The sequence below is a fragment of the Lynx rufus genome, unplaced genomic scaffold, assembly GCF_022079265.1.
Source record: "Lynx rufus isolate CCGP_SWC_20201006 ecotype Redwood Valley unplaced genomic scaffold, mLynRuf1.p SCAF_7, whole genome shotgun sequence".
NCBI lineage: Eukaryota > Metazoa > Chordata > Mammalia > Carnivora > Felidae > Lynx > Lynx rufus.
The window spans coordinates 20949838-20975069 of record NW_025814889.1 but is presented as its reverse complement, the minus strand read 5'-3'; the positions used below and the strand labels follow the sequence as shown (position 1 = coordinate 20975069).

The 25232-nt window shown below is 47.3% G+C and overlaps 1 protein-coding gene across 4 annotated transcripts in view; it reads left to right on the top strand.

Annotated features, from left to right (window-relative positions):
• The window catches only part of PIP4K2A (phosphatidylinositol-5-phosphate 4-kinase type 2 alpha), a 193409-nt gene that overhangs the window by 145142 nt on the left and 23035 nt on the right, over positions 1-25232 (top strand). For 2 of the 4 annotated variants that reach the window (XM_047066878.1, XM_047066876.1), the window contains 2 exons: positions 10218-10364; positions 16863-16901. The exons of 1 other annotated variant lie outside the window; for it this stretch is intronic. In XM_047066878.1, coding sequence (XP_046922834.1) covers positions 10218-10364; positions 16863-16901 — 186 coding nt within the window. The remainder of the gene's footprint in view (positions 1-10217; positions 10365-16862; positions 16902-25232) is intronic. One more of the 4 variants, XM_047066877.1, reaches the window with a different exon arrangement.

Below are 25232 nucleotides of genomic sequence, written 5' to 3'. Positions count from 1 at the left end.
CTGCCGCTTCTCTGCCTATAAAATTTGGATCACAGAACCTCCTTCATCAAGCACCAACCTCCTTAGGTTTTGTGCTAATTAGGCAGATTGATTTTTATAACCTGCTCAGGTTGGTGTATGGTCCGTGCTAAACAAATGACTAAGATAAATTCTGTTCTACTCCCTCCCGGTGTTGAAACCCGTGAACTCTTTCGATCCACTGGGGGGCCTGGTTTCTGATACCGTGTGGTCCTGTTGCAGAATTAGGAGGATTCAAACCACAAGGAGTTCGAATTTTTCCCAAGTCCTGGCGTCTTGCTTTTTAGTCTTGACATGCGGCCGAAATCCTACCCTAATTTCTACTCAGCGTCGTCTCTCAGACCAGCGGGAAATTTCTATTTAGCAAAGGAAACACTTACAAGTCTCTTTTACTTTATTTGGTTTTCTCTTTGTTTTATTTGGGAGAATAACCTAATGTTTTGGTGTCGACGCCATCTTCGGATTTTGTCAGGCTAGAGTAAACTTGGGTCTTGTAAGTGACGATTATCAGCTGACTGGCCCGGCCGTGTCAGAGAGCATTCGAAAAGGGGGGAAAAAAAATGGTCAAGAACCTACTTGAATGTCTTACTTCCTCTTTAAGTGAGTGATTCTTTTTTTTCCCACCGGCTTGAATTCACTGGGAGTTTTGGTATTCTGTCCTTCAGCGTTAACTGAAATTCAGAGTCAGTGTCAGTAGAATTTTAGAAGTTTCAGGAGAGGGAACAAGTTAGTATAAATGATCAAGAAATGCCTAAGAATATCTTTTAAGTTTTTTGCAATTCAGGGTTTAAAAGCGCTTCTTTTTTTATTGCAAATGACTGAAATGATCAACTGAAAGCATTGATAAAGTAACCCCCCCAAATCCCTTTTTATCCTTGGCAATTGGGAAACAGTAACTTGAGCTGAATCTGGATGTTACGCAAGTACCTCACATCTCAGCGGAGGATTTAGAGTGAATGCTGGACTTTTTTTGGACCCTCTCCGAACCGTATCTTTTTACCTTCCCACGAAGGACAGAGGTGTCGGCGTTGTCATTCGAAGAGTGAGCCACGGGTAGAGGAAAACCCAGAAAACAGGCACCATAAAAGCCAGCCGTTAAAACCACCAGTGTTGGCACAGGAGAAACAGTTACAGACCACATCGTTGCTTCTCAGACTTTGATTCTAGACGCAGCACTCGAGCCTCCCACACAAACGCAGATTCTGACTCCGTGGGTCTCGGGTGGCCTGAGATGCTGCGTCTCTAACGTGCTCCCAGGTGATGCTGACGAAGCTTCTTAGGCGGCAGGGCAGTATCTCCTTTCTAGAACTGGGGGAACACTCCCGAGTCTGCCCTTGGGTTTTTGGTTCCCTGTCTGGAGAAGAGGTCTGTTAAAATTTGAAAAGGACGTTAAAGCTTTAAGTCCAGGAGGTGCCGGGGAGCTCTGAGCTCCCAGCAGGGCCTCTGCCCTCAGAAGCCGCAGACGCATTTCTTGGTCTTAGAAACAGCCAGAAACATCAGGAAAGGCCTTTGCCATCTCTGGGGTCCCCAGGGAGTTCTCCCGCCCCAGCTCCACTTTGCAGGTGGGGAGTTGCTGCTCGCTAATGAATGGGGTGCTCAGAGCCCTTGCCTCCCGGCTCCCTGCTCAGCTCCTGGCATCCTACACATTGGGTCTCGGGTTTCCAGGGAGTTGCCCAGCCCACTCACAGCACCTGCCTCCTGCAGCAGATCTTCTCCAGTTTCTGGAAATTCCGCCGACCTTTTCTCTTCATACATCGTCTTTTCTCCTCTTGCCTCTCTAACAGCTAGAACGTTCTCATTCCGGTCGCCACGGCTCATCACTTCTCTTTGTCATTTTCCACCGGCAAACATCTCTGCTCATGAGATTCCGGGGAAGCCCCTCAGCTGTACCCGTTCCGGCTATACTGTCCTGTTCCCCTGTCTCACCTATCCAATGCTTTTTGTTTCTATAATTCTGTTTTCCTTCCAGAAGTTCCATTTTTTTTTTTTTAACGTTTATTTATTTTTGAGACAGAGAGAGACAGAGCATGAACGGGGGAGGGGCAGAGAGAGAGGGAGACACAGAATCGGAAACAGGCTCCAGGCTCTGAGCAGTCAGCACAGAGCCCGACGCGGGGCTCGAACTCACACACCGCGAGATCGTGACCTGAGCCGAAGTCGGACGCTCAACCGACTGAGCCACCCAGGCGCCCCCAGAAGTTCCATTTTTAAATATCTGCCAGTTCATTCCTGATAGTTGCTTGTAATATGCCCATGTCTGAAATGGCATTCTTTATTTTTAGTTTTTTTAACTTTTAAAAGCCCAGTGCGGGTCTTGAACTCACGACCCTGAGATCAAGACCTGAGCTGAGATCAAGAGTCAGACGTTTAACCAACCGAGCCGCCCAAGCGCCCCCATCTTCTGTCTTTTAAGTGTTTTATGCAGAGCTGTTCGAATTCTCTTTCTGATAGTCCCAACCTTTGTAATTTCTGGGAACCTGACTTTGTTGTTGCTCTCTGCCCCTCCCCCGCTCGTGCTCGCTCGCGCTCTCTCTCTCTCTCTCAAAGATAAATAAACATTAAAAAATTTTAAAAATATATAAGTAAGTCAAGATAAAAGCCTCAGAGCAACCTTCCCAAGCAGAAGCCCACACAGTGTGGGGTCAAGATGTAGACTAGGGGTCATACCTAGGTAGGGGAGGGGAGGGGGGAGGGGCAGGATTGGGCAGACGGGGAGTCAGACCGCCATGCAGGCCAATGAAGCTATGGCCGACTGGTGCGGTGCTCTCGAGCCCTCCCCCCGAGAAGCTCCTGCGTTGGGCCAGAGCGACAGGGAGGCAGGCGCAGAAGGAGCCTGCCAACAAGGCCGCGGACTGCGCTCCACAGCTGGGCGGGAAGGCCTTCCCCAAGGGCCACCACGCTTGCCTTCTCGTCTTTGGCGGTCCTGGTGAGCTCCTTGCTTAATCTCCAGAGGGTCCCCGAGCTTTACTTTAGGCAGGGTGCTGTCCAGAGAGCTTTCTCTGCGCCGAAGAAGGTGAACGGGGAGCGCAACATGTTTGTCAGGATCTACACCTCGTAGCGCCCTGCCTTTCCTGCTACACAACCCAACTTCTCTGGCCCCAGTTCCTCCTCCCGGCCTGGCTCCCAGGTACCCCTGCTGAAACATTTGACCTCCCAGTCCTAGGCACGGGCCTCTGGGGGGCCCAGCTCCTGGCTGTTTGGTGGGCAAGAGGATGGTTCTGGAACCTGCCTTCTTTGACCAGCTCAGCCTCCCGTCGAGTGTGGTTCCGGAGGGGCCTTAAGATCTCAGATCTCCTTAGGATGAGGCTGGAACGGCCATTCTGCATTTTCATTGTAGCCAGGAAAAAATGCCCTGAGCACTTACTTGAGTTTATTTATTTTGAGAGAGACAGACATAGCATGAATGGCAGGGGGTGGGGTGGGGGGGAGAGAACCCTAAGCAGGCTCCACGCTACCAGCGCGGAGCCCGACGTGGGGCTCAAACTCACAAAGGGTGAGATCGTGACCTGAGCCGAAGTCAGACACTCGACCGACTGAGCCCCCCAGGCGCCCCTCTTTCTTTCTTTTCTTTCTTTCTTGTTGGCGCAGTGATCTGTAAACATAGCCAGAGGCACAATAAGGATTACAGGTAATTTACCCTTTCAGAAACATTAAATGAAACGAGACTTTACGTTGAAGTATTAATTTGATGCTATATTAACTTGTCACTCCAAGCCTCTAGAAGAATGAGTGAAACATGATAATAACAGCAATTTCCAAAGCCAAGAGCCCAGGTTCGCACTTGCATGCAGAGCTATAAATATTGATCTGTTGCGGGACATCACTTAGAACCTTCTCGGCTGAAACCTTCAGTCGGCTGTGGGTCTTTTCATGGCGTTTCATTTTGCACGAGAGGAGCAACAAATTGGGGATTCATAAGACTTGCTATTCTTGTTGAGTGCCTAAGAGCAAAGGAGACGGAGACCTTGTTGTGGTTGTTTGGCTTTATAGGATTTAAAATTTCTGATTTCACCGTGTTGATTTATCATTGTGTTACAGTTCTAGCAAACCCGTAGCTATATAGGAAAAAGTTCTAAGGAAGAATGATGAAGAGATAAAATTTAGTTTTACTGGTTACCCCGTGGAATCCTTTATAAATTTTTGTTAATGTTTGTGTAGTTTTGAGAGAGAGAGAGACACAACACACACAGTGCGAGTTGGGGAGGGGCAGAGAGAGAGGGAGACAGAATCTGAAGCAGGCTCCAGGCTCTGAGCTGTCAACACAGAGTCCGATGCGGGGCTCGAGCCCACAAGACGGGAGATCATGACCTGAGCTGAAGTCGGCCTCTCAACCAACTGAGCCACGCAGGCACCCCTACAATTGCATTTTTTTAAAGTACTATTTATTTAAGTAATCTCTACACCCAACATGGGGCTTGAACTCACAACTCCAAGATCAAGAGTTGCATGTTTTTCCGACTGAGCCAGCCAGGTGCCCAGACAAATACATTATTTTTTTCTAACAAGTACATTTTTTTTTAATGTTTATTTATTTTGAGGGAGAGAAAGTGCAGGTTGGGGAGGGGCAGAGAGAGAGGGAGAGAGGGAACCCAAGCAGGCTCCAGACTGTCAGTGTGGAGCCCGATGCGGGGCTGGAACTCATGAACTACGGGATCAGGCCCTGAGCCGAAGTCAAGAGTCTGACGCTTAACCAACTGAGGCACTCAGATGCTCCCCAGCAAGCACATTTTTTTCAAAGAAGACATAAAAAAGTAAAATCTGTTAGTGTTGAAAACACAGTTGCAGACAAAAACATTGCCAGCAAATGTAAGTTTCTGAGAGTCCTCTTGAAAAAAAAACAGAAGGGGCGCCTGGGTGGCGCAGTCAGTTAAGCGTCTGACTTCAGCCAGGTCACGATCTCGCGGTCCGTGAGTTCGAGCCCCGCGTCGGGCTCTGGGCTGATGGCTCAGAGCCTGGAGCCTGCTTCTGATTCTGTGTCTCCCTCTCTCTCTGCCCCTCCCCATTCATGCTCTGTCTCTCTCTGTCCCCAGAAAAAAACAAAAAAAAAAAAAACAGAAGCCACTCTGTGATAAATAACAGGTAACAGGTAACAGGAGGTATCCAGCCATGAAAACACAAGCGTGAAAAATCCTTAATAAAAACAATATTTTAAAATGCAAACGTAGGTAATGCGGGAAGTGTAACACTGAGAATATAGACGCTGAGCCCAAGAATAACTGTCATTGTCTTAGCTCCATATAGAAAGCATAGTAGGAATTGATGGCAATCGAGTTCACTTTTTTTAAACTTGGAGAGGACGTGTTCAGTGCCTATTCAGGTGAAAACTCAGGGTCATTGCGGAGTTGCACGCATTTGAAAGCCACCAGTGCGAGCGCCAGGGCGCCAGACCGAGCTTCTCCGACGCGAGAGAAGAGCTAGGCTGCAGGTGACCCAGAGCAGCCGCCGTCATGCCCCAGATAGGAATGTCTCCGAAAAATGCCATATTTGAGAGACCCTGAAGGGATGGTGTACGTTCGGCCCTCGCTCTCGGGGAAGAATCCCCTCTGTTAGCTGATGCGCGCTCTTGCTTTCTGAGCCACGCGTGGATGATTAGCACGGCCAGAAGTTTGGTCCGTCGGTGGCCCCATCTCCCTCGGGACCTTGAGTAGCAGAGGACACAGGTTGCAGGCCCTTCCGACTTCTAGAAAGGAGTCCACCGGGCTCCGGCAGGTACCGCAGTTTCTGAGTCTGTAGATCGAGGTTGCAACAGAGCAGGTGGGGGACAGCCGTGTGCCCGGGGACGGCCCGCCTTGTAGCCACAGCCAGACAGTGGCTGAACGTGAAAGAAATACTTACACTTTTCTTAAGGAGTCGTCCTCAGAATTAAGTTGTTATTTCTCCGTTCTCGTCATCTGGAAATTAAGCCTGTAGAAGGGAAGGAGCAAAGGTTTCCTTAGATTATCTTGTGATTGAGTCAACAGTGTTAAAAAGAAATGAATACCTAGCAGATGCCGGGGGTGTTTGTAACTATTTAAAAAAAAGAGAGAGAATTGGTTATTAAAGAAACGCACAATATTATAGTGCCCCCAGTGCACGCCTTTCTTATCATTTTTGAAGCATTTTTGTCCACGTTGTGTAAATTCGTCAATGGTGTTTAAGTTCTTAAAGGGAAAGGGCTCAGACCTCTGATCCTAAAAGCAACATGAGAGAAATGCAATTTGTTCCCTCTCTGCCCCTCCCCCATTTGTTCTCCCTCTCCCTCCCTCCCTCCCTCTCTCTCAAAAATATAATAAACATTTAAGAATTTTTAAATAAATAAAATAAAATCCATTTCTCAGCATTTGGGGAACACATCAGGTGCCCTAGAAAGTCTCCCTCCCTCTCTACCCACTCCCTTTTCCGCCCCTCCCCCCAGGGTCTTGGTTTCATCTTGCTGTGGCCTGACTCCAGGGCAGTCAGTCCCCCCAAGTCCCATTCCCCTGGCCTTCACATTCTTCACAAAGACCCTGTGCCCTCAGTACTGTTGTCACCCCTCTTCTCTAAATGCAGAGGCACAGAGAGGTTGAGTGATTCCCCGGAGGGTACACAGCTCGTGAATGTGGAACCGGACGGGGCGGGGGGTTAGCAGCACCACGCGGTTGAGTCGTGCAAAGGGCCCAGCTACAGCTCCGGCCGAGAATTGACAGTCTCCCGGATGTGGGATTACCCCAGGAGTTTGTGTGCGTGGTTTGCACACGCGACCACTGGTGTTGCCTTTGGTGTGCAGCATTTCCTGGGTCAGCTGGTGAAAACCCGAGCGGATGACCGTTCAGGCCCCTTCGTGCTGGCTCCCGCTCGCAGCGACCCGCCTGCCAGACCGGCGGTCCCCCGGCCCCCGCGTTCGCAGAGCCGGCCGGACGTCCCTCTCCCATAAGGAAACCGTGTAATCTCTCTGCAGAAATGCAGCTAGTGGGTAGAGTTTCTCTTCTGCCAAGTTTTGACCCATAAGTGCTTCCTAAACCTTTGTCACCGACTGTTGCCCTGTCGATCCTGGAATCTAATACGATAGGCTTGAATATGGGATGTGGTTCTGTGTCTGTCCCAGGTGTGCGTCAGAGAGCCTCAGAGACGAACGTGCCTTTGAGCGCAAGTGCGTGTAGAAGCTGGGAGATGCAGATCAAACTGATCTGATTTTTATATGCAGTAATTTATTTAATCGTAAAGGTAGAGGAATTGTAGGATGTCGTCTGCATGGGGCGGGGGGAACCTTGATGATTTCCTGTACAGTATTTAGAGTTTCTTTATCATGTTCATAACCTGAATAATAGTATCCACTCTGTTCCATGGTGCTCTGTGGGTTTACACGGATTTTTTTTTTAATATTTTTTAAAAATTTTCAATGTTTATTTGTTTTTAAGAGAGAGAGATAGTGTAAGCAGGAAAGGGGCAGAGAGAGAGAGGGAGACACAGAATCCGAAGCAGGCTCCAGGCTCCGAGCTGTCCGCACAGAGCCCGACGCGGGGCTCAAACTCACAAACCGTGAGATCGTGACCCAAACCGAAGTTGGACGCTTAACCAACTAAGCCACCCGGGCGCCCCCCCAAAGATATTTTTTTAATGTTTATTTCTGAGAGTGACAGAGCATCAGCAGGGGAGGGGCAAGAGAGAGGGAGACACAGAATCCAAAGCAGCCTCCAGGCTCTGAGCTGACAGCACAGAGCCCCCCACGCGGGGCTCGAACTCACGAACCGCGAGACCATGACCTGAGCCGAAGTTGGGTGCTTAACCGACTGAGCCACCCAGGTGCCCCGTTACACCGAGATTTTGATTAAAAAGACTTCATGTACTGGCAAGACTTGTAAAAGATGGGCCAGGACGAGAATAATCCGAGCACAAAGAGGGGTTGAGCAGCCAGGCTGAAACTGGTGTGCACCCCCCACCCCCCAGGGCTGGGGACGTGCCCCCCGGGGCCTCCAAAATAGCGACGCAGAGCCTGTCTCAGAGTAGACGCCAGTCCAACGCCCGCCAGTGAGTTTGGAGGACAAAGCCGACAGGTGCAACGGTGAAGTCTCTCATGAGAGTTTTAAATGAGAAGAATCGTTACCATTACCACTGTCGCCTGCAGGAGGAGGAAGAATGTAGGGCAGCACAAGGCATTGTGTGAAGTGTTTCGAAATACTTTCATCTCTAATCTTGACAGTAACCCTCCTTCATGGGTAGGAATTACGGTGCTCATTTTCCAGAAAATGAAACTAAAATGAAAAGTGATTTAATAGCTTGCCCAAGATCCCACAGCTGCTAAACGGAGACACCAGGAGGCATATACATTCTTTCCAGCTCCCACACCCATGGTCTTTCTACCACGTTCACACAATGTAGACTCCCGTAGTCTCCAGGTTTTTAAGGTTCCACCCAAGGTCTTTCTTCAGAGGGGAGGGACAGCAGCCCTTTTTATTTCTTTCAATCAGAGGTAAGAGGTTTTATTTTCAACCAATGGCTCTCTACCCCCTGTTTTGTATCCGCAAAACTCAAGTTAATTTGCTGGGTTTTTTTTAAATGTTTATTTCTGAGAGAGAGAGAGGCAGAGAGACAGAGTGCAAGCGGGGGGAGGGGCAGAGAGAGAGGGAGACACAGCATCCGAAGGAGGCTCCAGGCTCTGAGCCGTCAGCACAGAGCCCGACGTGGGGCTCGAACTCACGAACCGTGAGATCACGACCTGAACCGAAGTCAGACGCTTAACCGACTGAGCCGTCCAGGTGCCCCAATTTACTATTTTTTGAAAGGAGACAAATAGAAAATGTTCCACTGATCTGACTTCAAATTAAGAACAAATTCAAGTGACATTCTACTCAGAAAAATGTATCAAAATGTGTGGCTCAGGGTCAGTATGGTAAAAAAAACAAACAAACAAACAAAGGCAAGAGCATCTTTAAAACCCGCCCCAACTCTGGGTGGCACAAGTCAAACTCATTTTCTGATGCTGTCCATGTTTAATGATAAAAATAAAGGTCTTTTTTTTTTTTCTCTTAAGATGGTTAAATATTATCGGAGTTGATTATTGACAGTGCTTACCACTAAAATGTTTGAAAGGGCATTTTGTTGTTATACAATGCCCATTGTAAAATGAAAAAATTCAAACGATATAATTTTTTTTTTAAAAAAGGGAAGAAAGCAAAATTACCCAAAATTCCACTATTAATACGTGGTGACCATTCTTCCAGGCTCCTCCCTGTAAATACGCACAACGTGTGTGATCTTAACAATTTTTACAATTTTGGAATCTTACTATTTGTGCTGTTCACGTCCTAGAGATTTCACATACATGTCAAGGACCTAAAAGAGCTTTTTTTGCAATATTCTTTCTCCCTTCATTTTAAAGAGAGGAAAAACCTAACTTTCCTTTGAAAAGTGCAGTGGGACCCATTTTATAAAGATCTGCTTTCAAGGAGAAGTGTCTCCATCTTGTGGCCCTTTAGAGGACAGTCACCGATACTTCTCGACTCCTGTTGTGTTTTTGCAACTTTAATCAGAAATGGCGTCAAAGCTTGGCCAGTGGCCTTGATGAAATCCAACAACAGGCCAGAGAATCTCCATCTGACCCGGCTATCGAGCAGGATCAAGCTCTCTGGCGTGGCACCTTCCCTTCATGCACTGCTCTGGCGGGCCGCCTAGCCCGAGACATCAGAGTGGTGGGTAAGAAACAAAAACTAAGACTAGAGCCAGCCGTCCCAGCTTCCCACACTGAGCTCTCTCCACAGTTTCCTCTTGAATCACAGCTTCAACGCTGTACTTTAATCACACCGTTAAGAGCGCTGATCTTGGTGGCCAAGTGACTCTTCCTCAACCTCATGAAATCATCACCTGGGCTTCTGGGAAGGAAGGCACCCTTCCACACCTTAAGGAGGGTGTGATTTCTCTCTAGAGGCATTAGCAAATAGGCCAGTCACTTGCCCTCTGGTCTAACACTATTATGTCCAAGATTTGACTGTGCAAATTGGTTTGGAATGTTAGGAAAAAATACCTCTTTGGAGATAAAAGTTGAATTCTCTTATCTGTGTAAATGTGGTGAACACGGATCCTGTGTCAGGCAGTATAAACGTGGTCATTTTCTGTAACTAGGACCTTAACGATTGGAGGGTTTCACTTTGTCCGCCCGCCGTAGGCTGAAGAGTTACGGTTTACATCTGAATGAGCACCTTTTGAGCGCATGCTTTGTTCCTGTCTCTCTCTCTCCTATGCAGTATATAGTAGAATGTCATGGGATCACCCTTCTTCCCCAGTTCTTGGGCATGTACCGGCTTAATGTGGACGGAGTGGAAATATACGTGATTGTTACAAGAAATGTGTTCAGCCACCGTTTATCTGTATATAGGAAATACGACTTAAAGGTAAGACTGTGTGAATTTTTATTGAAGTAATTGACCAAATGCTGTAATTGATCCCGCCAAATGCTTATTTGCTGCTCAGAGCTTAACGCCACCAGGCAGTTAGCCCAACAGTGCTGTCCTTCGAGTTAAACAAGAATCACTTGTGGGCTTTCCCAGAAGACCGTTGCACGTTGGGAAGTAGCGCATCTGATTTTTTTCGACAAGTTATTTGTTGAACACCAGCTAGGTGCCAGGCACGGCTTTGGCGCTGGGAACGGTGTGATGGACAGAACAGACCAATGCTGTCCGTACTCAAAGGAGCTGATATCGTGGTGGGTAAAGATGGACAGTAAGTAAAAGCAGTGAGTAAATCCCACAGCATGTTAAGAAGGGCTAAGTGCGATGGACAGAGGTAAAGAAGGGGAAGAATGGGGAAGGGATACAGCTTACACAGGGTGTCAGGGAAGGTTTCACTGAGACGACATGGAAGCCGACCCGGGGGGAGGAGGGCGTGAGCTGAGAGAACGGCATTCCCGGCAGAGGGCGCAGGGCCTGAGGCCGGCTGTTTCAGAGACCTTGAGGGACAGGCACATCACTGGAATTCTGAGTGGAGTGGGGTGAACCGATTCTTGGATCGCCGACCTAGGGGGAGAACGTCCAGGTTAGGAGCTGGCAAGCTGCGACCTGCCTGCATGGCAAATCCGACTTGGCCATTTTTGTCAATAAAGTTTTATTGGAACGCTGCCACGGCCAGTGTCTCTGTCTCACGGGTGGTTGTTTTTGTATTACAGCAACAGAGTTACCTTGTACCACAGCAACTGTTTTGGACCCCAAAACCTAAAACAGTTGCCAGCTGACCCTTTTTAGAAAAAGCTTGCCACCCTTTGGCCTTTACCAGGAGATCGCGATTTTTTTTTTTTTTTTAATCTCAGACTCCTTCGTTCTTAAAAGAGGACCCCTAATACAGCCCCTATGGAACGTCCTCAAAAAATTAAAATAGAATTGCCACATGACCCAGTAACTGCACTGGGTATTTACCCAAAGGATACAAGACACTAATTAGAAAAGATACGTGCACCCTGTGTTTCTTGCAGCGTTATTTACCATAGCCAAGATGTGGAGGTGAATGGATAAAGATGTGGTGTATTCACACACACACACACACACACACACACACACACACACACACACACACTGGAATATTACTCAGCCATAAAAAAAGAATGAAATCTTGCCATTTATGACAGCACAGATGGATTTAGAAGGTATAATGGGAAGCGAAATAAGTCAGAGAAAGACAAATACCATATGATTTCACTCATGGAATTTAAGAAACAAAGAAAAAGAGGGACCAAAAAAAAAAAAAAAAAAAAGTCTTAACCAAAAAGAGCAAACTAATGGTTACCAGAGGGGAGGTGGGTGAGGGATGGGTGAAAGAGGTAAAAGGGATTAAAAGTACAGTTACCACGATGAGCACTGAGTAATGTATATAGAAGTGCTAGGTCACTGTGTTGTACATCTGAAACTAACGTAACATTGTATGCTGGTTATATTGAAATTACAATTTGTAAAAAAGAGGACCCCAAAAAGCTTTTGCTTCTATAGGTTTTATCTACTGCTATTTAATGTTAGAAATTAAAATAAAATTTTTCTTTAGGTTTATTTATTTTGAGAGAGAGAGAGAGACAGAGAGAGAATCCCGAGCTGGCTCCTTACCGTCAGCATAAAGCCCAATGCCAGACCCAAATCAGAAATCATGAGATCATGACCTGAGCTGAAATCGAGAGTCTGACGCTTAACAAACTGAGCTCCCCAGGCACCCCTGAAATAAGAGATTTTTAAATGCTTGCTTCATTTAAAATAAAAGACTATTATTACATGTTAGCATGTTTTTATGAAAAATAGCTGTATCTTACAAATCAAAAAATTTAGTGAGACAGATGGCCTTTTTTTTTTTTTTTTTACATTTTTTGCAAATCTCCTTATTATCTGACTTAATCTGAGACAATTGGAATGTCATAGCTGGTTGTGCTGTCAGCCTGCTAACGATGTTACTTGATTGAAGTGTATGAAGAAAGTCCGACCTTACAAAGATAACATAGTTGGAAAGCGGGAGGGTGGGTGTTTTAAGAACTTTCTCAGAAATTTGCAGAGACTCTTCTTTGATATTACACCAAAACTTGACAAGTAGTAATTTCTTAAAGCTCAGTTACAATGTGGAATCTGAAATCACATCAGTGAACTTTCTATACTTATTTCTGCATAATCTACAGGTGCATTTACATATAGCGGTCCGAAGACATCATGCTTTGGTCATTTGGAACAGATGGTTCACTGAGTTTCGTGCTCTTCCAGATATTGACACATTTCATGATACAGTGTCAAGGAGTCATGGGGCACCTGGCTGGCTCAGTTGGTTAAGCTCTGACTCTTGATTTTGGCTCAGGTCATGATCTCACAGTTCTTGGGATCCCGCCCCCCATTAGGCTCTGAGATGACAGCACAGCTTAAGGTTCTCTCCCTCCCTCCCTCCCTCCCTCCCTCTCTCTCTCTCACTGTCCCTTCCCTGCTCATGTGCCACACATGCTCTCACGCTCACTCTCTCTCTTTCTCAAAATAAATAAATAAACTTAAAAGTCACATTAATATCACCACAAGTCTCATCAGGAAAGTCTTTAAGTATGGAGAAGCTGTCATACTCACAGTGATGGATAAAAGTTTCTTCAAACTCTGATTTCCACTCAAAAGCTCAAATTTTACCATCGGCAGCAAGCCCTGGGAACTGTTTCCTGTGATGTGCCAGCACGCAGCACCCCACCCCTTCCTCCCCTCCCCCCCCCCACCCCGCACATAGGGAGCCCCGCAGCTTTGTTCTTCTTTGAGCAAATACCTACCAAATGCCCAGATCAGAGTAAAGACATTGCCACTTGATCTTCCAAGCAAAAATGTTGTTGTGATGGAAAAAAGTGGCTAGTTGAGCTCATAACTCAAACCACCACAAAAATGTTCTTTTTTTAACGTTTCTTTATTTTGAGAGAGAGCGCGCGCGCACGTGCACGCGTGAGCAGCAGCGGAAGAACCGAGAGAGGGGAAGAGATAGAATCCCAAGCGGGCTCCGTGTTGTCAGCGCAGAGCCTGACGCGGGGCTCCGTCCCACGACAGTGAGATTGTGACCCAAGCCGAAATCAAGTGTCAGACGCTTAACCCACTGAGCCCCCCCGGGCAGCCCCCGTCACAAAAATATTCTTAAAACATTTCTTCTTGATAAACGGGAGTGTTTTCTATATAGTCCCACAAAGAATACTGAAAAGGTATTGACTCCACGGTCAAGATTTACTAACTTCATTGCTTCAAGGACATGTTTGTACATACATGTAATATGTATATTTTTGTATGTATTTTACGACCGACAATATCAATGAGTACCACTGATGCCACTGGATTTATGCTGAGCTGCCCACAGTTGTACCCGTTATTTTTTTTCAATATCCATGCAAATATCAAGACAGTGAAAAAAGTAGAACGTGTCTCAATGTTATTATAAAGGTAGTTTTGACTCTGCAGACCATGAAAGGGTCGCAGAACCCCAGGATGCTGAGCACACTTTGAGAAATGCTAGTCTAAGGGAGACAAAGTGGTTTAGGCTGATCTCCTGCCCTCTGGAGTTCAGATACACTGTATAAGCTTCCCAAGTACAGCCTTCCTCTGTCCTGCCTCCTAGTTGAGGCAGTTTTGTTCCCTGGAATTGCCCCTGGTGGAGATCCCAGCCACCCTCCAGGGTTCCTTGTACCTCTCTCTCCCGAAGCTTTTGCAGTGCTCCTTAGAGGAAGGAGGACTCCATTCACTGGCCTGACTCCCCCATATAATAAGCCAGAGTGACCTCTGAAGCCACATGTCCTGGTTTTATCACTTGTCAGCTGTATGTGGGTTGCTGAACCTTTCTTGAGCCTCAGTTTCTTCATCTGTAAAACGGGGATAATTTTACCTACCTTTGCTAGGTGAGGAAGGACCCATATGTATATATATGTATGTATATGTATGTATACATATATGTATATATACGTATATACATATATGTATACATGTGTATACGTATACATAAACGTATATACATATATGTATACATGTGTATACGTATACATATACGTATATACATATATGTATATATGTATATATATGTATATATGTTATGTCCAGCATAATGTGTAGCATATGGGAATTGGTCAGTGAATTTGGTTGTGACTTATCCATTCTACCAGTAAGTGCCTTAAAGGCAAATTTTTGGTCCTTTTTATTTTTTATGCCCCAGAAATGCCTCAGATAGTGCCTCATTCAAGCAAGCACCTAGTAAACATAGCTTGATGTAAATTATACTTATAGCCTGGATATTATAGTTGTAATTTGACTTCATAATTTCATCTCCCTCCTTAGCTCGTAGAATAAATAAATTCTGTTCTTGCCAGGACTTTCTGTTGTGACGGAACCTGGACATCTGGCATCATCTTGTGGCTCACACTCTTGGCCATGACTTAACCTTATTTTCTATTTCTGTTTTTTTATTTTAAGTTAATTTAAATTTGGGTGGGGTCCCCCCCCTCCCCGCCCCACTCCCGGCTAATGATCTGCATTTACATAGAGATGAAGCTTCCCTGAGACTCAGAGCCAGGTAAATTCTGTTACAGGGGGAATAATACACACACAGTGACCAGAAACTTGGCTAAAGATACAAAGAGGAATAAGCGGTTTCTTCCTCTGACCAGTAAGCGTAGACAGTGCTCAAATATTGCAAATATCCTGTCTTGTTGTTGTTGTTTTTTGAATTTGAGAACATTCTTTGTTAGAAACCAGTGTGTAAAGGAAGGTATTTGTGGTCTGTATTCAAGAATCCCTGAAGAAGGGCAAACAGGCCATTGCAAGGGGCAGCGGCTGGGTTTGTGCAGAGGAGTACGTGCTGTGGTTGTGGAAAGGGGCCCCAGGTTTTCCTTCTGAACCACTCACCTTGTCATCGTTTCGTGGGTCGGCTTTGTGCTCCCCTGACGCATCCCCGAGAAACACTGAGCATTTCCCCTGGGCTGACGGCAGGATCTCACACGTCCACCGGACCCGGGAATGCCAAGTACCAGGGGGGTGGAGAATTGGCCCCGGGGTGGTGGGGACTCCAGCCTGGGCCCCCGTCCCCAGTATCAGGAGACTCCTCAGTCTGAGTCTCTCATCTGTGAATTACAGGCTACTTTTTTTTTTTTTTTTTTAATGTTTATTTATTTTTGAGAGAGACGGAGACAGAACATGAGTGGGTTGGGGCAGAGAGAGAGGGAGACACAGAATCTGAAGCAGGCTCCAGGCTCTGAGCTGTCAGCACAGAGCCCGACACGGGGCTTGAACTCACAAGCTGTGAGATCATGACCTGAGCCGAAGTCGGACGCCCAACCGACCGAGCCACCCAGGCACCCCTACGGGCTACTTTCTAATCAGTGCCTGAGCTGCTTGGATGCAAGATGGTCACGGAGTAGTAAATTTTGATTCAAGAATGGCCAGTCGAGAAGCCACTTTAACTTTCCTCAAGTCACAGATAAGTTCTCTTAATGGTTGGCTAAGGCAAGTATTCCAGGGCAATAAATGGGGGTACAAGAGGCGATCGGGTAAGCGCATCACCGCTGACCTGAGTGGGGGGAAGGGAGAGCAGGGAATCGGTCAGGATCTTTCTCCAGCCATCGATTCAGGGAACGCCGGGCATCGATCGCTATGTGAGATCCTGCTGTGGCCGCTGAGGAACACCAGGAATGAACAGTTCTTGTTGTGATGACAGAGCTCGGAGCACCAATGCAGCCGAGCAGAATTACTGGGATCAAGAACTGTGTTTTCTTCCACTTTCTACCCCTGTGCTCGGCCGGGCGCCTGGCACAGAGTGGGGTGTGGGTGAATGTGTGGGTCTGAAGGGATTCCCAGAGTGAGGGGGCCCGGGAGGTACACACGGGTTACTCACGGTAACGAGGAAGACATTTCTCGGAAACGGACAAAGACGGGCAGAGGGCCAGGCGCGCCCATAGCTGGAAGACGTAATGTGGGGGAAAGGGGCATTCCGTGCCCCCGTGGCCCCTGCAGCCACTTAGTGGCCCGCTTCCCCTTTGAAGACCGTTAAGACCAACCATTTCTGGCAGTCGGGGCCAGAAGCAGAGCGCGGTTTGGATCCAACGTTGAGTGATTGATCACTCAAGTGATTGTCAGGTTTTCTGATTTCCAGTGGGGGAGGGAGGGGGGACGAGAACCAGGAAGAAGACAGCTCGGGTGACAAGCTAGGGAGAGGATTCGAGACGAGCCAACAGGAAGGTCTGCGGAGCGGGGACCACCCACGGGGCAGGGTCGTGGTCGGGGAGGGGACGGAGCCCACGCGGGCTGAGGCGCCACGGCGAAGTTGGCGCTCACGTGTTCTGCGCTCTGCCCTGGCACACGCGCGTGTCTTAAACGTGCGAAGCCCGATGCCTCCCGTGTGCCTGTTCTCATGACGTGTTTGTGTTTCAGGGCTCCACGGTGGCTAGAGAAGCTAGCGACAAGGAAAAGGTGAGTACCCTGACCTCCTCCCGGCGCGGTCCTGCCGCCGTGCGGGAACAGCACCCCTGTCCCCCCACTTTCCCTCTTGGCTTCCGCCGCGACGCTCCCGGCTCCCTTCCGCCACACCAGCACCGCGTCACCCAACTGAGGGGTCTCCTGCGGCCCTCGCTTCCTCGGATGAGATGCCCGCCTCCCTCTGTGTTGGCTCATGGAGTAGTTCTTGGTTTTAAGGGTGGGTGAAAGAAGTGTTTCGCGTGCAACCCGGTCTTGAACCCGGTCTCTCGGGATCCAGTCTGGCAGGCACAGCTCAGCAGCCGTGGGGTCCCGGCCCCACGTTACCCCGAACCAGCGGGCGGGAGCTCGAGCGCTTTCCGCGCCTCCCTGAGCCCCGGCTTCGCACCTGCGAAATGAGGGTGGTAAAGCTTCAGCTTGACCTGTGGAAGGTTGGCTCGGATGAGCTTCCGACTCCCTTCCGACTCTAAGATGGGGTTGGAATGTGTGTCACTTGCAGAATTAGGGATGGAGAGACTACCTCTTTTTACCTTTTCCTGAGTCACCGGACAGCAGGCAGTATTTGAATCCCATCTCGTTTATTAGGCAAGATGACAGATTCAACTTGAATCCGTTTGATTAAGAATTTGGGAAGTGGCTTTCTGCGTGTAAATCTGAACTGACCAAAATCGACATTGGCTTATATGAAAGGGACCTCTGTACCCTCAGTTATTCCCCCTTGTCACCTTGGGAAGTGCCTTTTTTTTTTTTTCTTTTTTTATTTGACCAAACCGTTTGGAAGCTGGGTTCAAGGTTTTCTGGTTTTGTTTTGTTTTTAAATTATTATCTTAGAGTGGTGTCATTCCGTCTAGATTTGCAGTTTATATTTTGGAGATCTGCTGTATTCATTCAGAAGTGTTTGTGAATGCTTTCGTGGGTACCATCCCTACAGGCTTCAGGGACTAAAATAATGAACGGCACAGACCCATCTAGGAGGCGATACGGACGTTAAATAGGAAATGACCATCTCGTGTGATAAGCAGTTTAATAGGGCACATGTGGCCCCTGACTCTGGCTTGGTGGGGTTGGGGGGGAGGGGCTTCCTGGGGGGAGGTGATGTTTGGAAACCTGAGGACAAGTCAGAGTTAGCTGGAGGGAGGGGTGAGAAGGAGCATCCTGTACAGGGGTGCAGAGGGGGCGCACCGGGCGCCCTACTGGATGGGGGAGGTAAGCCGCACCAGTTGGAAAGGCTATTGAAATGACCGGGATAAAATGGTGGCCGGAGCTGGGATGGCCGACGAGGATAGGTTACGGAGGTTTAGGAGGAAGCATCCACAGAGCTCGGAGATGTGGCAGGGGACCAGTGCCAGGGAGTGTGTGTGGAGGGAGGGCGGGGTTCGGGATGACTCCCGGCTGTCTGGTTTGGACGGTGGGGAGGGTGTCGATTCTACTCACGGAAGGGGGGAGAGCAGAGTGGGAGGAGTTTGAAATGTCAGTCCCCCTCTCCCCCATGACAGAGATGCCCATTTGGCATGAGGAGCGGCAGGGAAGGTTTCAGCCGGAAGCAAAGGGGCTTGGAAACCTCCAGGAAGGATGATCAGGGAAATATATGAGACCGCCCAGGATGAGAAGTGTGTCTGGAACCAGCCCAGAAGAGCATCGGATTTAAGGAGTGGGTTAAGGACGGGAGTCCTGCAAAGGATCGGCCAAAGAGACACATTTACCGAGTGTCTTGTGAGAAATGCCCAGTGAACCTGGCCCCTGGTCTTAGGAGACGTGCACTCTGGTCGTAGCCCAGAAACCAGAGAGAGAGAACTGCCCCGGAATCAGATAAATCAGATACTTCTGCAGGCTCGGGTAGGGTGAGGACTGAGAGTTATCCATTGGCCCATCACCAAGGAAATCTCTGGTGACCTTGCCCGTGACAGTGGGTGCCACAGAAGCCGGAGAGCAGTGGGTTAAGAAGCGGGGAAGGGAAAGGGAAATGGTGGCTCCTTCTTCGACCATTTGTATTTCTACTGTGCACTAGTGGGTGTATTTTGACATTTCTGACCTCCACCTACAGCACCCTGAAGGCGCCAGCTTTGGCCAAAAGCAGCAGAAACAATGGACTGTGGACTTCCATGTTGCTATGACTAAACAGTTTTTCCAAGGTGCTCAAGACTCAAGTGGGTATTTAAGTTTGAGCCCGTGAGAGACTCAGAGGTTTAGTATGGTCGGGTTTTCTCCTAGGAGAAAATAATCTGGACCATCTAGGAGAGCCACACAGACTTTTCTGCGTCGTAACAAGAAGCCAGCCTCTGAGGAGGAACTGTGGTTGGGGTGGCATCCACTTCTCCACGTCGGTGGCTCTGTTTTGCCTTTGCGCCCTAGTCCCTTGAGATCATCCCTTCCCGCCCTCTGTTCATTTTAATGTCTTCAGGTTTGCTCTGAAGGGCATGGTCTGCTTGGACAGTAAACAAGGGCATGGTCTGCTCTGAAGGGCATGGTCTGCTTGGACAGTAAACAATGCCCAGAAAGACAGTTAAGGCCATGGGGTGGTTGCTGCTGAAGCCAAAATCCGCAAACGAGGACATCTACGAAGGAAAGCCACAAGTATTTGACATCCTCGAAGCTGTATTATTTCATCAGAAGCAGACCCTTCGTTCCCTATCCCTCCCTCTACTCTCTGCCTACAGGACCACGCACTGCCCAGAATGCCCAAGGCCCTCACCACGCCCCCACTGCCCCCTTCCCCAAAAATGCTCCGCCTTTTACTGGTCTCGGTGGCTGTGAAAAAGAGTGAAATTACAGAATTTCTAACAGAAACCCGCTTTTCTGAGGCGCCTAAAATGCTTAGAATGCTTTTCTCATATTCTGAATTGTTCCTCAAAACATCTCCCTGGGAGATGGGCTTAGAGAAGTCAGAGAGGGGAACGACCTCCCCCACCTCACATCGGGACCGATTTGAGACCCATGAACTTACGTTCCCGTGGGGCGTCACACAATCAGTGGCAGAGGTGAAACCTTCCCTTCGTCTGGGGTTTGTGTTTTTACTGTGCGTTTTGATGTCTCGGGCCTTAGAAAGGCAAATAGTGATAACTGACATTGGGGGAGTGTAAACCTTACACGAATTCGGTCGGATCATCCTTACCACCAGGTTGGTGCTCTTGTTACTTCCTTTGAGTAAATGAAGTTAGTTCGCAGACAGGTTCAGTAACTTGTCCAGAGTCCCCCAGTTACGATGTGATACAGCCAAGGGTCTCAGCCCGGAGCTCACGCTTCTGACCACTGTGCTGTTACCCTCTGAATGTCTGGTAGCTCTCGGTCTCCTGTTTTAAAAGGACATAGCATCAAAAACTCATGTTAACCCGGTGAATCATGAAACATTCACTGCCTTGACAGAAACAATGTTTCGGAGTTAAGTACGTGCTGGAGCAGTTCATTCTGAGTCTTGATCTTAAAATTCTTAAAGTAGCGACATCAATGGTTTGGTTTCATGCTATGTTGGGAAGTTGCCTCCGTTTTTGTTTTTTTTTTTTTAATATATAAACACAGGCGACCTCCCTGTGTCTTACACCGTGTACACATTAACGCGGTCCACACGATTGCCCTGGGGAAGAATTCCGTGCCCTCTACTTCTGTCGGGGCGTGGGGTTCATGACAAGTCTTCTTCCACAAAGAGGAGCTCCACAAGGCCACCCGCCTGCCCTTGTAGTTTACAAGTGCTCACCGGGCAGGGGTGAGAGGAAACACCTTAAAGATAAGGAATATAGGGGCGCCTGGGTGGCGCAATTGGTTAAGCGTCCGACTTCAACCAGGTCACGATCTCGCGGTCCGTGAGTTCGAGTCCCGCGTCAGGCTCTGGGCTGATGGCTCAGAGCCTGTTTCCGATTCTGTGTCTCCCTCTGTCTCTGCCCCTCGCCCGTTCATGCTTTGTCTCTCTCTGTCCCAAAAATAAATTAAAAAAACGTTGAAAAAAAAATTAAAAAAAAAAAAGATAAGGAATATAAAAGTAATTCAAACTTGTCATTGGCGGAGGCGACGCCCCCCCCTCCCCCCGCCCCTGCATCGGCAGGAGGGCATCAGGGCTCTCTGATACAGCGGTTTGTTTATAATCTGGCAACAGCCGAGGGAATGGTCACTAAACTGTCCTACTAAAAAGAAATGAAATGTATTAATAGAGCTGAGCTCCTAAAAACATTGGGTTTTCAAGTTCTAAAACACGTCTTTGCCCTTCTTGCCCTCTCAACTTTCAGGTTTTCTTTCCACGAGCAGTGGATATTTTTCCTCTCCCAAAAAACATGCTATTCTTTGGCTTCGCAAGTAAAACCACTGATGTCATCAAAACAGCCGCCGTTAGACATATTTATTTTCTGCATTTTAGCCTTTCACGAATGGAATCCCGTGATGTGCCAAGAGTCTTCTCACTGCTTTCACCGTGTAACTATATTCTCCAAGAAAAAAAAAAAAGATTGTCACGGTGCAAAGGATAATTTTCGTAAAGAATCCCACAGCGTTGGCTTGATTAGTAATCTGGCTTGTGAGTTTTCCCTTTCGTTTGAATCTCCATAACTGTCTTCATTGCCCAGACTTCCAACTTGTTGGTGACAAGTTTTGAAACCGTCATTTCAAATATTTAGTGACCTAGGTGCAGACAAGTCCCGTCCCCTGATTTCAGCTCCCTCGTAATTAGTGTGATTTGCATTAGCATCATAATGAAGATGGCGCTGAGGGAAATAATGAAGTTCTGTTGCAACAATAATGGAATCACTTTCATGGCAACAAGTATCAGAACACGTACGTACAGATGTCTTGAATTTAAAAAAAAAAAAAAAGACCAGGGCTTTTTTTTTTTTTTTTTTTTTAAGCCGTTGTCAGATTTTGACAGCTGCTATGACTTGTTTTATTCTTTAATTCTTTCCTTTTTAATGGAAGGGCATCTTCCATTCATGGCTCCGGCAGTTTACCTCCTCTAAATGAGACAGAGAAATGCGAATCTCCCTGGTGGTCGATCTTTTCACAGCTGCGCTGCGATTCCAGTGTGACATCGAATTAGTAATTATAGCTGAGCGGACTGCTTTTTACAAATGACAGCCTGAGCCACGCTGCCAACAAGCAAGCCACTCAGCAGGGAATCTAGGGAAGTAAAAGAAAACATAACTGGACTCACTTGATTTCTGGGGGATTTGACCTGACTCTTTAAAAAGCCCATGTTCTTGAGCGAGAGAGTCCTGGGGACTTACACAAATATGCATTTTGTTCATCGCTCTGCACAGTTCTTCTTCAAACTCATGTCTGATTTGCTTGGGTGAAGTAAAGCCTGTGTAATGGAGTCACTAGGTCGCAATAGGAAGACTGCTTCTAACGTAGAACCTTCTAACTGCTTCTACTGCTTCTAACGTAGAACCTTCTCCCTGGAACCCATGTGAAAGAAAACAGCTGTCCTGCAATTGACATTTGTGTAACTATATCGGCAATAATCATTGTTGACACTTTGATAATGGGCTACAGAAAGCTGCCTTGTCGATCCCTGGGCATTGTGAATTGCACTGGCAATTAAGTGAGTGTCATTGTCTCTGACACTTTACCTATTACTGACCGAGGCGTCAGGCGAATTCATCATTAATACCCGTACATCGAAAACTGCTTTCCTAAGCCAGTTTCCAGCATTTCTTTTGCGATCTTTACATTGTAGCAAATTGCGATTAATTCCTCCCTCTGTCTGGTTCTTTGGGATGCAGTTAAAGGCAAGGGGACAAAGACGCTCGGAGCATCGAGCACAGCAGCGTGTCCTTCTGGGAATCTTTCTGCTGTCGGCTGATGATCGGTTAAAGCTAGATTATCACGGGTTCTAAGCCCTAAACTCAGCTAACGCTTTAACCTTCTTCTGTAAACTCCCTTTTCTCCCCAGATGGAAGCGAATCGGTTCCCATTGCCAGCCAGTGTTAGAAACGCCTCTTCCAGTGCCCAAAGTGCAAGGAATAGGTTCCTGCCGGGGCCGGAGCGGGGTCTGTTCCTTGGACCTCAAGTTAAAGGCAGCGGCACTACCATCTGCCTCGTGGCCCAGAGAGGGTTTATAAAAGGGGGTTTGGGGAGGGGGGTGCAAAGAGCATTAGTGTATCTGAGTCCCAGCCCCTGCTCTGGCGTTAATGGAAGTTCGGGGTGTGGGGATCAATCATTTCACTTGGTCGTCATTCATAAGATTAAAAGATTTGATTGTATCACTGGTTCTCCTGCTTCCGTGCAAGATCTCTCGTTTCAAGTGAAGCTTTCCCCTCCTGCAGAGATGCAGGTATTAGACTTGACTTTGAGGAGTCCTGGACTTGACTGACAGTCACTAAAATCCTGTCTGTTCTAGGTATAGGTGAAGGTGATTGCTGTGGTTAATGGAAAAAATGTTTGGAACTGTCCTATTGTATTAGCAGATGTAAGAAGCCTCTAATGTAAACCATGGGGGTGATTCTGGGAAGTGGAGTTTTTAAGATTCAGTTCGTTTGGAATTTGGTAAGAGTGGCAGGCGGAAAAGAGAGAAGATAGCACAGGCAGTGACTCTGCTAGGTGACAGCACCTGCCAGGTGACAGCATGAAAGTCCTCAGGCAGGTCTGGCTTGCGGTCGTGTATAAGCTCCTAGTTGCCTTCGATTCATTTTTACTGCTCTGGGATGAATCCAACCCAGAGTATCCCAAGCGCACAGGGAGCAGTGCTGTTAGATAGGGAATTTTTTTTTTTTTTTTTAAGCTGAAAACTCTTAGTTCCAGAAAGAGTCAGGGTGGAGAGAGGACTTTAAGATTTAGAATGGGACCTGAATTTAAGGCAAGCTGTTGCAGATGCATACTTACTAAAGTAAGAAAATTGTGATGTTCGCTACGTTAGTATTAAACCAGAAACTATATAGTACTTAGCAAGCTTCTTCAGTTTTCAGAGTCTTGAGATTTCTTACGTCGTCACCATCAACCATTTGTGCGACAGAATCTTCTGGTCAGATCGCAACCACCCGTTTTGTGTGTCTGGCATGCAGGTTAACTGTCACATCACAGCCTGTGGAGGAAAACCAAACTGTCACCATTGATATCGTCACTTACAGGGACAGGCCCTTACAGTTAAAGGGCCATAATGTTTTGAAAAGTATGACAATATCAGAAAAGCGGTAATTTCACATTTTAAATATTAGCTTGAAAATTTTAGGCAGGGGCACCTGGGCGGCTCCGTCGGTTAAGCATCCGACTTCAGCTCAGGTCATGATCTCACGGTTCGTGAGTTCAAGCCCCACATCGGGCTCTGCACACTAGCTGCACAGAGCCTGCTTCAGATTCTCCCTCTCTCTGCCCCTCCCCCCCATAAACAAATAAACATTAAAAAAAATAGAGGAGATAAATAACCAACATCTGGGCACTTGCCAGCCTTAACAGTTTGTTTTTTTTTAATGTTTATTTATTTTTGAGACAGAGAGAGACAGAGCATGAACGGGGGAAGGTCAGAGAAAGAGGGAGACCCAGAATCCGAAACAGGCTCCAGGCACTGAGCTGTCAGCACAGAGCCCGACGCGGGGCTCGAACTCACAGACTGCAAGATCGTCACCTGAGCCGAAGTCGGATGCTTAACCGACTGGGCCACCCAGGCGCCCCTAGCCTTAACAGTTCTAAGTGGCCAAATCATACTAGGGCTTAGCCAGTTTTGTGTTACCGAATTGCAGCGCTGTTTGACAAGGGTGTTGAGGCATATTCTCTTTCTACATTTACACATAGACAAACAAGTTCAAAATGAAAACCATGCACCTTTCACATCCAACTGCTGTACATTCTCACTGTGGAAATTACAAGGTGCGGGAAGAGCCGTCGGGTCACTTCCCAAGCCACGGACGTATGTAAACGTTCTGCTTATGTTGTGAAAGAAGGTCGTTACATGTGCTCTTCGTGAGAAAACAACTGTCGTCTTTGCTACTTCTGTACGAACTTTACCCACATTCACCCATTTGCCTTTCCGTGTATCAAATTTGTGGCTTGGATGTTTTGAGAAACAGAACTGACTTTATTGTAAATCTCTAACATCTCTGATTACCCTAAAATTGATACCAGATACGTGATGTTATTCGATCAGATTCTCTTTATCCTAGCTCCAGTGTAAGGATTACCTGAAATTCCCTCCCTCACAGAAATATTTCTGGAGAATAGATTTTCAGCCTCACAGACTGATTTTTATGAAGTGTTTTGGAAAGCCTGGGGAAGGGAGTTTTATTCTTTTTATTTTTTATTTTTTGCAAACTTTATTTTCATGTAGGTGAGCCTTGAATAACAAGTAAATCAGGAACATAAGCAACCCCGAACATGAGACAATAATTAGTACATATTTTTTTTTTTTTTTTGATG